This window comes from Chaetodon auriga, chromosome 1, assembly GCF_051107435.1.
Source record: "Chaetodon auriga isolate fChaAug3 chromosome 1, fChaAug3.hap1, whole genome shotgun sequence".
NCBI classification, from domain to species: domain Eukaryota; kingdom Metazoa; phylum Chordata; class Actinopteri; order Chaetodontiformes; family Chaetodontidae; genus Chaetodon; species Chaetodon auriga.
The window spans coordinates 32826342-32838718 of NC_135074.1; the positions used below are offsets into that span (position 1 = coordinate 32826342).

The 12377-nt window shown below is 46.7% G+C and overlaps 1 protein-coding gene across 2 annotated transcripts; it reads right to left on the bottom strand.

The window, feature by feature from the left end:
• Positions 1-2538: 2538 nt before the first annotated feature.
• On the bottom strand, positions 2539-12374 carry katnb1 (katanin p80 (WD repeat containing) subunit B 1). 2 transcript variants are annotated; one of them, XM_076735931.1, is made up of 20 exons: positions 12232-12374; positions 11035-11209; positions 10423-10553; positions 10159-10276; positions 9763-9863; positions 9502-9543; positions 9308-9391; positions 8702-8817; positions 8336-8407; positions 8070-8220; positions 7785-7975; positions 6923-7071; positions 6623-6673; positions 6071-6135; positions 5761-5973; positions 5425-5574; positions 5221-5297; positions 4876-4950; positions 4287-4403; positions 2539-3755 (listed from the first exon to the last, which is right to left on the bottom strand). In XM_076735931.1, the coding sequence occupies exons 2-20, from the start codon at positions 11072-11074 to the stop codon at positions 3614-3616; spliced, it is 2085 nt and encodes a 694-aa protein (XP_076592046.1). In that variant the 5' UTR covers positions 11075-11209; positions 12232-12374; the 3' UTR covers positions 2539-3613. The 2 variants fall into 2 exon arrangements, with proteins under 2 accessions (XP_076592046.1, XP_076592054.1); XM_076735939.1 differs by lacking the exons at positions 10159-10276; positions 11035-11209; positions 12232-12374 and having other exon boundaries at positions 10423-10461.
• Positions 12375-12377: the final 3 nt, after the last annotated feature.

A 12377-nucleotide genomic window follows, 5' to 3' on the forward strand; every position in this document is an offset into this window, starting at 1 on the left:
GCTTGTCCCTCCTGGGCTGCTGCAGAGACATGGTGAACATGCTCAGGTGATTCTTCACGAATGAACACAGACTGAATGTTAAGGTGCTGCACCTTTAACGGAAACATTAACCCTTCAGAGATCCTGGTGACATTTTGTGCCATTTGGTTTTCATTTTCAAGCCATTTTGGTGTTGAGTGAATAAAGCTCAAATTTGCCAAAGGACATTGATTTTTAAAACATTTTAGAATTGTCTCAGTTCCTTAAATTAACCTAAAATGGCTGATCTACACAAAAACCGACACATTTGTTCCTAACGACAAAAAATGTCCCATTGAAAACCGTTGAAAATGCCATTTTTGATCCCACATTTATCTTAACATAACTAATGCATTCCTTTCATTTTGTACTACTAGCTTTAAAGTTTTAATTTTTACATTTGTCCACCAGATGGCGCTACTTTTAACCCTTCAAAGCATGCAGCAACAGGGTGCCTTGCCACTGAAATGAACAGTGTGTGTCCCTTGATGTTGGATGATGGTGTGAGTGTGTAAAAGTCAGTGACCTGGGGGGTATTCCATGTAGGAGCTTCAACAAACTCTGAATCTATCGCTGAACTCTGAGTTGACTCACTCTGAGGTGGGAAACTGAGTTTCCGGTTCCAGAACAGCCGATCTGAGTTCGTTCAGTCAACTCTGAGTATGTTCACCTTGAGTTGCGCGCGTGCACAACCACTGTAAAAAGCCTTCATCAATGGAGCCCCGATACCACGAGTCACCATGACAACTGACAAAAAAAGATCCAGTGATTTCCCCCTGATGGAGCTGGAGGTCTGACTGCAGGCCTGCAGGAGTCTGAGCGCATGTTTAACGTGTCAGCGCTGCAGAGAGAGAAACGGCACGAGACCGAGTTTGAAGGTACAATTCCACCGACGTAACGTTCAACCGTACCTGCGATCGGAGCACACAGGTATGAATAGAAACAGGAATAAAATCTGATTTTCATTTAGGTGCAATCCAACTGCGGAGAAACGAACTTTGAAGCAGCTAAAAATGAAAACTAAAAACATCATTCAGAAAGTTAAGACATGTTTTACTGAACTATGATTGAACCTCACCTTGATTTGAATTTGATTTTTTAATTGACTTATTAAACAGAGTAAATATTCATTCAGTGGCTTCTTCATGTAGTAATTTAAAGCTCTGCCAACATGTTGTTTTAACGCGTCATCTCACTGAGCAGATTAACTCTTGATACAATGTTTACACGTTTTTATTTCATACGTATTGAAGTCATTTAAAATGTGACGATGTGTCCACCAACACTCGATAAAATACTAATTTAAAAGAGATTAACATCTGAGTTCTGCTCAGCCAACAGAAACAAGGCAGAGGCCCGAAAAACGGGTGAAGGCCACCTCCACCTCCTCTGACAGGCGGAGGAGCCGGCCCTCAGCCAAGACCGTGACCGACGGTGAGGGCGTCCCCGGGGGAGGCTCACCCCCAGGACACGAGGGTCGACATCAGACACAAGTATACACTTGTGTCTTTTTAAAAAATAAAACATATATAAAACTGCTTAAAAAACTATACAACACAGGGTTAAGATGAAATATACAAATACTGACTAATCCTAATAATCCTAATAATCCTAATAAATCAAACCGTTTGATGAAAAGCGGCTGTTCGAACAGACATTAAACGACAGGACGTCTAATCTGGGTTTGAAGATTCTCTCGCGTCGTAAAGAATTTCCAATCAGTTGGGCTTCGATATCAATCCGATTGGGAGTGAACGGGCGATCGATGTCTCACAGCTTTCTTCACGGGGGAGGAGACAGGTAGAAACTCAGGTTTATAGTGACGTTCAGAGTCTGTTACCATGGTGACTGACTCAGAGTTTCTTTCTGGAACGGAAAACTCAGAGTTTCTCTGATCTCAGGCTGAACTTACTCTGAGTTTTCACAGAACCCGCTTTCTGGAACCCCCCTGATGTCCAGCTACAGGAAATATGTAAACATACTGGCATGTAAAGGGTTAAAATCCCCAAAATGTAATTAAAATTTGATATGTATGTTTCAGGCTGAAGTAGTTTTAAAAGACTGAATCGAAGTGGAAAAAATATGAATATATAATATTTTGACAGCAGTTTTTGGGAAGGTGACATTTTGTCATTAGGGACAAATGCGTTTATTAAAGGACCTCATAAGGGTTAATGAAACCTGTTTGTACAAACACATCGATCTAATGAGACGCAGGTTAATTAGTCAAGTGGAGGTTTGAACTTCCTGTCTTTATGCTAAGCTAAGCTAACAATGTGCTGACAGACTCAGACTTTAAATCTGAGTCCACGTTTGGTTTCAACAGGGACAAAAAATCAACAACAACAACAACAATAATAATAATAATGTGAAGCTGATCTTTTTGTTTTGGGCCCCAACAGAAGCGTTACAGATTATTTGTTTTCAGGTTGTCATCACGGTGAACTATTGGATGGAAGTACTCAGAGTACTTCAGTACTTTGTCTTTGCTGCCACCTGCTGGTACAGAAGAGACGTCTTTAATACCAACTGACTTTATTAAACAGTGGAAACGGTTCATTTAAAACAGACTTAGTGTGGAAAAGAGAGAAAGTAGAAAACGACTGAAAACATCAGAGCCTTCATCGTGTCTGATGGATTAAATGTGTCGATCACGTGTTTCTGTTCGTCTTCTCCTCAGGTGAACTCAGGTGTGTCCTATGAATTATTAGTAATCGATTACCAACAAGCTGAGATCCTGTTTGAGGGAATCAGACTGAAACAAGCTGCGTTCAAAGCTCCATCGCTTCAGCTCTGTTTCCACAGTCTCACGGAGACGATGCAGGACATCTCAGGAAGAACACTTGTCCACCTTCTAGGTGAGAGAAGCTGCAGCTAGCAGCTGGTTAGCTTAGCTTAGCATGAAGCCTGGAAACAGCTGGCCTGGCTCTGTGATTAACTTCGTCCAACAACAAATCAAACGTCTCCAACCTGCATGAGGAGTCAACCAGTGATGCTGACAGGTAGATATTGGTTGGCCAGCTGTTTCCAGTATTTATGCTAAGCTAAGCTAACGTGCCGCTGGCTGTAGCTTCATTTTATCAGACATGATACTAACTCTGAAATGTGGGCGTCGTCTTCACGCTGCCGTCTCGCTCAGAGTTCAGTCTGTCTCGTCCTGTCTTTAGTTTTGCAGAGCGGGTGAGGTGACGGCGGTCTGACAACGAGCAGCCAGGACTGAAACGAGCTTCGTGCTCACGGGCTGTTGCTGATTGGCCAGGAGAAGCTGAGCGGCTGCGCTGCCTGTGATGAACGCAGCTCGTCCTGCAGCAGAGTGGCGAGCTGCGTTCAGGACTCATGTGAAGCAGCGTCACTGTCGGTCAGACTGAGCATCAGACCGACGTCGTTCTTCTTCTCTGAGTCTAAAACAAAAGTAGTTCCCGTAGAGGAGAAGACCGTCTTTAAATCACACCTTCTTCTTCCTCCTCTTCGTCTTGCGCTGAGGAGGCGGGGCCTCTGCAGGTTTAATGTCACGTGACCAGAGCGTCTGTCCGTCAGGGTGCCGTCCTGCTGCAGGTCAGCTGATCGAGCGTGCGGTGATGATCTCAGGTGCGTCTCAGAGCGCGTCGTCGAGCGGCACCATGAGCAGCTGCAGCTCTCTGAAGGTGCTGCCGTGACGGCCGACCTGCGTCGCCTTGTTCTTCACCATGTTGTTCAGGTTCTTCAGCTGCTTGCAGCACGTTCTGCACTTCTGGTGTCTGCAGCAACACAAAGGACAGTTTGACATGAGGACGGTTTGTCTCCATAGAGATCCTGAAGTCTGACCTGACGTCCATCTGTGAACGTCTGTGAGATCCACACTGAGCTTTGAGTTCTTACCTCAGCCTACTTTCACATTGATCATTTATTGGTGAATCTCTGTTTTAAACTCTTTGAAGGTTCAGTAACGTGAATCAATTCCCTCACGGCTAAACTGTCAAAGATGAGGACAGGCTTCCTGTTTGAACAGGAAGCGACTTTGGGAGACGACCTCCTGATTTAAGGCCCTCAGACTGTTTTGTCCTTCGTCTCTCACAGTGCAGTCGTGTTGGGAACAGGTGTCATGAGCGTCTGTGCTGTCAGTGTATGAACACAGGAAACGAGTTCAATCATATTTGACGTGAAGGTGAGTTTGAGATCAGCTGATCTTCAGCTTCAGGCTGCGCTGAGATCAGTGGCACAGGAACAGTCCAATCAGTGGCCTCTGCAGCTTTTGAACATGCTGATTGGACACTCAGACGGCGACTCACCGCTCCTCTCGAGTGATGTCGACTCCGACAGACGGCGCCGCCTTCAGGGTGTCCGAGATCAGCATCCAGAAATGTTTCATGATCAGCCTCAGAGACGTACAGCCGGTCTGCATGTAGCTGAACACATGCACGCACATGCATGCACATGCATGCACACGCATGCACGCGCACGCGCGCACACACACACACACACACGCACACACACACACACACAGAGTATTTAAAGAGTTTGAGTATTTATTTGAAGTATTTATACTTCAGCTTTAAAGCGTCTGACAGTGAGGAAGAAGAGTGAAAACTTTCAAAATGACATTTCTTACTTCTTAATTACTTTTTTCTGTCCGATCGAAGACTGTTCGTTGATCAGGCATTTAGTAGAAACCATGTTTGATAACTGACCAGTGTCGGCAGCAAAGGGCCAAACTTTCCCAGGATTCAAAGCTCTTCTCAGTGTAATTATCATGTATTTGAGTTTTCAAGTGTCACATTGAACTCTGGGAAATTCTAACCACACACAGAGTCAGTTGACGGACAGCGAGCGTGCAGGTGACTGATGGAGATCACGAAGGCTTCCTCTGTGATCACTCACCTCTCATATTTGCTCTGCAGCAGCGTGTCGATCTGAGGGAGGATGGTGGTGCAGAGGTCGAGCTTCCACAGCGACCTGAAACGATTGTTGTTCACAGAGAATCGATGTTTACAGACGGCGTTAACGTCAACTCATTTCAAACACCACAGCTGATGTTTTCTGTCCTGCTGAGACACGCTGACAGTCGCTCCGTCCTCTGTCAGTGTCAAAGGCCAACGAGGGCGTGAGGTTAAGGTTAAGGTTAAGGTTAAGGTCAGCCTCCAGGAAATGAATGTAAGTCTATGTAATGTCCCCACAAGTGGTGGAAGCTTAATGTGCATGTGTGCGTGTGTGTGTGTGGCTCACGGTTGGAGGTTGATGATGTTCAGGATGTCCACCACAATAGACAGGTCGTTCATGGAGACAGCAGTGTCCAGAGCGCTCTGCAGAGAGGAAGCAGACAGGAAGTGAAGAGGAGGGACAGGAAGTGCTCACACTGTTTAAAGAGTGAACAGGTGTCAGAGCTGCTCCTTCATTGGCTGTTGCGTGCTGCTGCACTAGCGGTCTCACCTTGATGTCCTCTCGGGCCCACACGGCTCGGACCGTCTCCAGGTTCTTGCGTCGGCTGCTCAGCATCACACACATGGTGTCGTGACCCTTCTTGATCTGAGACAGCGCCTCCTCGTCGCTCAGCGCTCCGGCTCTGTTGTTGGGTGAAGGCTGAGGAAGGACGGAGAGACACTGATGCTGCTGAATGACGGACAGAAAAGAGCTTCTGCACAGCGTGATGAGGTCACAGCGACCTTTGACCTTTGACCTCCAGAATCTGATCATCAAAGTATGCGAGCATGAGACAAACAACCCGAGAACACAGCGGCTCTGTGGAGGAGGTGCGTTCAGACTCACAGGAAGGAAGTCGGCCACGTTCAGCCCGATGGGCTCGTTCCTGCTGCTGAGGATGATTTTAGGCTGAGGTTTAGACTTCGCCGTGGTGACGGGGGGCTGCGGGGGGGGCGGGCCCGAGGACGTGGAGCTGACGGCCGAGGGGGCCGGACGCTTCACACAGGAGACCACTGTGGGCTCCACCCTCTGGACAGGTGTGGAGGAGGCCAGCGGAGTCTGTAACACACACACACACACACACACACAGAATGCATTAGAGGCACTTCAGTGTTGCACCATCAGACATGGCTACATGGCTGCTGCGTTCACTGACCTGATGCTTGTCCGGAAAATGAGACACCATGTCCTTCAGCTGACGGCCAATCGCTAATATAGTCTCTGAGACACAGAAGACAAAGCGGGACAATAACTTCACTGTGTCGTCCATCACTGACGTGACACACGAGAAACAGGAACACTGTGAGACGTCGCGGTGGAAGACGTCTTCTCTCTCTGAGCTCTGTCTTTGGTCTCCTCCAGCTCTTCAGCAGGAAGTGAACTGAGGCTTTTACAGCTTTTATTCTGAAAGGTGAAGTTTGTGTCTGAGACAAACAATGAGCTGAACGTCACGATGAAGACGAGGAGTCTGTAGAATCAGCTGATGATTCTGTGGAGCTTCATCACCACCAGAGACACCTTCCACAGACAAGCAGTCATGTGATCCATCGGTAATATAATGTATTGATTATAGCAGCTGGAATGTGTCCCGGTGAATATGGCTGGGCAGAGAGCTGCAGGAGACCTGGACTTTCTGAACTAAAAGCCTTCACCTGAGGCGTCACAGTAATGTGGTTTGTGGTGTGATGTGATGAAATGATGGACTCACCGTCCTCTGGAGGAGCTGGGAAAGGCTCTGATATCCTGGGAGGAGTGCGAGCTGACAGACGGAGAGCTGAGTCAGTAATGATCAGTTAAACCAAGAGGAAAAAAAACATCAAACTAAAATTTCACATTTACATCCAACAGTTTGTCTTTCGAGTGCAGTGAAAAGAAAGCGAACGAATGAATGTCAAAGTTCAACAGAAGCCGAGCCACATGGACACCAAACCGAGGACAAACTACAATCTGACATCTGAAAACGAAACAGGCTCAGCTGACTCAGGCGTGACGCCGACTGTCCACCTACAGATGGCGTTCTTGGGCTGGAAGATCTCCTTGTAATCTTCTGCGTTGTGGATTTCAGCCGACGACACTTTCTCTTCCGCCTCGTCCTCACTGGGGCTCCGCCTCTCCCCTTCGGGGCTCCGCCTATCAGCGTCTGGCCTCTCCCTCACCCTGATGACATCACGACATGTGACGGAGGAAGATTTTATTTAGGCGCAGTATCAGAATCACATCTCATTCTTCTCTGGAGGTGAAATTAAGTCTGAAGACTTGATGAATCATTTTCTAGATAAAATGTCAGAAACTGAAGGTTCAGTTCAAAACGGAGAGATGTTTCCTCACTGAGCTGAAGGATTACAGTGGATAACATAAGCTAAGCTAAGCTAAGATATATTAAGCTAAGCTAAGATAAGCTAAGGTAAGCTAAAATAAGGTAAGCTAAGCTAAGCTACGATCAGGTAAGATAAGATGAGCTAAAATAAGCTAAGGTAAGCTAAACTAAGCTAAGCTAAGTTAAGGTAAGGTAAGCTAAGTTAAGATAAGCTAAAATAAGTTAACTAAGCTAAACTAAGCTAAGTTAAAATAAGCTATGGTAAGATAAGCTAAAGATATGACAACCTAAAATACGCTGAGGTAAGCTAAGACAAAATATGCTTAGGTAAGCTAAGCTAAGATAAGGGAAGATAAGCTATATTAAGCTAAGCTAAGATAAGCTAAAATAAGGTAAGCTAAGGTAAGCTAAAATAAGCTAAGTTAAGCTAAACTAAGCTAAGATACAATAAGGTAAGCTAAGCTAAGTTAAAAAAAGATAAGGTAAGCTAAGATAAAATAAGCTAAGCTAAGCTAAGCTAACCTAAGAAAAGGTGTTGTTGGAGCTGTCGTACCTCTGTGAGCTGCAGGTGGTCGCAGGTCTCTCGTAGTTCTTGCGCAGTGCGGTTCCTTTGGGATCCTTCGGCTCTGTGAGCGGCTGGTTGTCCTTGATGATTCCTTGGATCTTGGAGCCGCCGCTCTTCTTCACCCTCTTCAGATCCACCACGTAGGACGACACGCTGGAGAGCTGGTGAGACACACCGATCTGCCAGGAGGAGGACGAGCAGACAGGTCTGAGGGGACGTTCGGAGGCTTCATGTAAATGCTGTTTTTATAGTGGACGGCCATGTTTCACTCACCAGCTGCTGGTTGCAGACGGCCAGGTCGGACACCTTCCCCCAGCCCACCGGCACCACGTCGAAGCAGCGGTCGGGCTCCCAGCCAAAGACCCGCAGAGAGTCTGAGGCTCCGCTGTACAGACAGCTGCCGTCCGTGCTGAAACATAAACACCTGAACCCGCAGGGGTCAGGGGTCAGAGGTCAGAGGTCAGAGGTCAGGGGTCAGGGGTCAGGGGTTAGATAACAGCAGCACCTTCTCCAGCCTGTTACGCTGAGAGAAAACTCACCTGACCGGAGTCGTGTTTCCCTCCATTGATCCGACCATCGTGAACTTCTCCAGGTCCCACAGCTTGACGGTCCTGCAGACGACACAGAGACACAAACTCAAACAGAGCAAACAGCCAGCGTGAACCTGAACGCAGCACAGCCTCCAACACTGAGCACAGAGATGAGTTCAGGTCCCACAGGTGGTCACGACAAAACAGCATCAACATTCACAGCAAACCTGAGAAACCAGGTGAGAAGAGCAGGAACTCGTTCACAGACTGACAGAGAGCTGAAATGACTGTTTTTTTTTAAAATATTGGATGAATCCTTTCGATGTCTGCCTCGAACGTCGTGGTCCTCGTTCAGCAGCGTGACCATCATCGTACCTGTCGGAGCTGCCGGATGCCAGCAGGTACTCGTTGGGGTGAAACTGGACGATGTTGACGGCTGCAGTGTGAGACGTGAACTCTGTGATGGTCTTCCCCTGAATCAGGTCCCACAGCTGGCAGAGACAAGAGAGGACACCGAGACTCTGTCACTGTTACGACGGACGGAATGACCACACAGCTGGTCTTTACGTGGACACGTGATGTGTGTGAGCGACAGCTTTTAGCATCAGTCTGTCCACGTTCTATATTCTTCTTCTCATCATTAAATCTCATGTTCACACTCAAACCAACAGCATGTTGGTCCGTCTCTCAGTACTGTCTGACTTCCTGTCTGTCTCTCCCAGCTCCAAGCTCAATGGTTCCTACTGAAGATGTGAATCTTTAAAAAAACTCACAAATATAAAGTTTCATGTTTAAAAAGGTTCAATAAAACAAGCAAAAGGCAAAACTAATCAGCTGCTCACTGTAGGTTTATCAGTCAAACTGGAGGACACAGAGCATCTGTGTGTGTGTGTGTGTGTGTGTGTGGGTGGGTGTGTGTGTGTGACTGAGTCAGACTGACTGTCAGCTCAGTTGAGCTCGGTGACTCAGGTCAGTCCGTACCTTGACGGTGCCGTCGTCACTGGCTGAAGCCAACCACTTCCCGTCTGGACTGAAGGCGACGCTCCTCACTGCCTGAGTGTGACCCTGCAACACAAACAGCAGCTGATTCAATATGATCTAAACACATTGTTAGATGTTACAGGAAAGCCTTCAGTCTTATTCACAGTCTGTCTCTGAACACTCGCAGCTCTTACCGTGTACCTGAACACGTATCCTTTCCTCCGGACGTCCCACAGCTGACGGACAGGAAACCACACGATCCAATGGCGGGAAAAAAAAAACAAAAACCAGAGGAATGTCTCATCAGTACAAACACAAAGCAGTTCATCATGCTGGCCGCCAGGTGTTACAGATGCAGACACAAAAGTATGTTGAACGATGAAAAGTGTCCAAAAATATCTCAAACTCAAACTGGTCCTCACAAAAGCAGGCAAACACATGAACACACAGTCTACCTTGATGTTCGTGTCCATGGAGCTCGAGGCCAGGAAGTCTCCAAACGGGTGGAAGCCCAGACTGGTGATGTTGGCTTTGTGTCCCATCAGGGTCCTTACAACTGGAAAAGACAGCAAGCAGACAGACTGACACACACTGACAGACATCTGGACTGAGGTACAGAGTCAAAGACGCCATTTTCACTGAGCATCCTGGGTAAATCAGTTAGCTAACTGATACAAAACAACTGGAAACACAACCAATAGGATTCAGAGACGGACTGAAGTCTGAGACAGACAGACAGACAGACAGACAGACACACACACACAAACACACACACACACACACACACACACACACACACACACACACACACACAGATGGACGGACAGATAGACGGACGGACAGAGTCTCACTCTTGGCAGCCTCCATGTCCCAGACTCGTATCGATCCAGACTGTGAACCAGTGACGATCTGGTCCTCAGACATGTTGAACTGGACACACTCCACTGGGTTCTTGTGACCGGTCAAACTCTGAGAGACAACACACACACATACATACACACACACACACACACACAGTCAGGACACACAGTGGCCTGTTCCATGCTTCCTAAGCTTTCTCGTGGCGTGGCGTTCATGTTCAGGTCAAAGACAGCGGCGCAGTGACGGCGTCTCACCATGATGCAGTTGGCCTTGCTGACGGCCCACAGGTTAACCCTGCAGTCCTCCCCCCCTGTGGCCAGCAGGCGGCCGGAGCTTTTCCCCAGAGCCAGACAGGAAACGGTGCTGGAGTGAGCCTCGAACTCCTCTGTACAACAACACACGAGGGACAAATTTGGTGGTGTTCTGCCTGTGGAGATGCTGCAGCTGCTGGTGTTGCATCAGAGCTGCACTGACCGACAGCTTGAATTCAGCAGCTCCCTCAGACAAGAGGCAGCGATGGTGGTGTCATTACTCACTGACTTCTTTGTGTTCTTTGTGTGACCTGCAGACTAAGACTCTATCAGGTCAGGGTCAAATCACCTCTGACACGAGACACGACAACATCTGCAGCGAACTTCCCTTTTCACAACACAAATATACGTTTGTCTTCCAAACTTTCTTCCATTGTTGGCTGTGTTGTTGTGGTTTGATTCAGCTGCAGACCTCATTCTGATATACTGCCCCCCAGTGGTCACACACTATTATAACTGGAGAACCAGGTTTGTTTTCATATATCAGTGTCATATCAGTGATTTCAGTCTGAATCAAAGAAGACATTTAACAGGAACAACAAAGCTCGTACTCACGCAGTCGCCATGAGATCTTGGTGGTGTTGGCGGCAGCCATACTGGTCACACTGGAAGACTGGCTGCTTTGTTTGAAGTGCTGGACCACTGCTGAGGTTAATTCATCAAGTTCAGTGAGGATCAGCGAGGACAGACATCAGCGTCTCATTCACTGTCTGCACTGAGTGTCCTCCACCTGCAGAAAGGCACAGATACAAACACCTGCTGACACCCAGCGTGATGTGTGTGTGTGTGAGTGAGTGAACACATGCAATATCAATATTATATCAATATATCAATAATATATCAATACGTGCAACAATGTGTGAGTCAACGATTGGCTGCAGATTTCTTAAGACTTTCTGTTCTTGATCTGAGCTGAATGAATGGATTTACTGAGCCACGGGCATTAGTGTCTTTATCTGTGTCTTCAAACCTTTTATCTTACTTTAATGCTTTGACAGCTTTTACCAAAACATAGATGCACACAGCATTTGGCTGAACTGACATTTCTCACCTGTCAGACTTAGTGAAACTAGAGGATGAAAGGGTTTGGACAGGTGAGGATGAAAAGGTTTGGACAGGTGAAGATGAGGTGTTTGTGCTCTACAGACAGACCTTTACACACAAACGTTAGTACTACAGCAGCTATCAAAAGTCGAGACTCTCAAATATCTGAATTATTGAAATTACGGTCCTAGTTTTAGGTGAACAGTTTGTGAGCCTGTCTAAACCTTTTTATGTCAATTCTTATCAAAATAAACACGTGAAACTTCAGCTCAGGTCACAGAATTACAGGTGTATCTGGAAAACACGAGCATTATAACGTGAGTAACTTACGCTAACGTAATGCGAAGTTAATGTTTATTAATCTTATTAAGAAACACCGTTAAAGTAATTTATCAAGCGTCACTTTACACAACAGATTAGCTAACGCGAGAAACCCAGAGGCTCAATGTAAATGACTAAAAAGTAGCTGAAACAGTAAAGCCATCTTAATTACTAAGTTACATTAATGAAGAACCTTTTACACGTGTTAGTTTTGTTGGATTTAAAGTCACTGGTCGCTGTTGGTGAATTAGCTGCCGTTTAAGAACATAAGCTAACGTTAGCTAGCAGTTAACTAATGAAAGCCAGTTAGCATAGGTTAGCTAATTAAGCTTAATTGTTGTCTCAGCGGTTACGTTACAAAGAGAAAACAGGGCTTGGTCGGTTTACCTCCGTCTGTCCGCGGCAGGTGATCATCTGAATGAGCAGGAGGTTTAAGTTTAACCGTAAAACCGTCGGCCGCTAATCTGTCTCAGCTGCTGTTGACAAACCTGTTGACAGTGTCGTTACCCCTCGGCTGCAGCTTAGCAACTGAG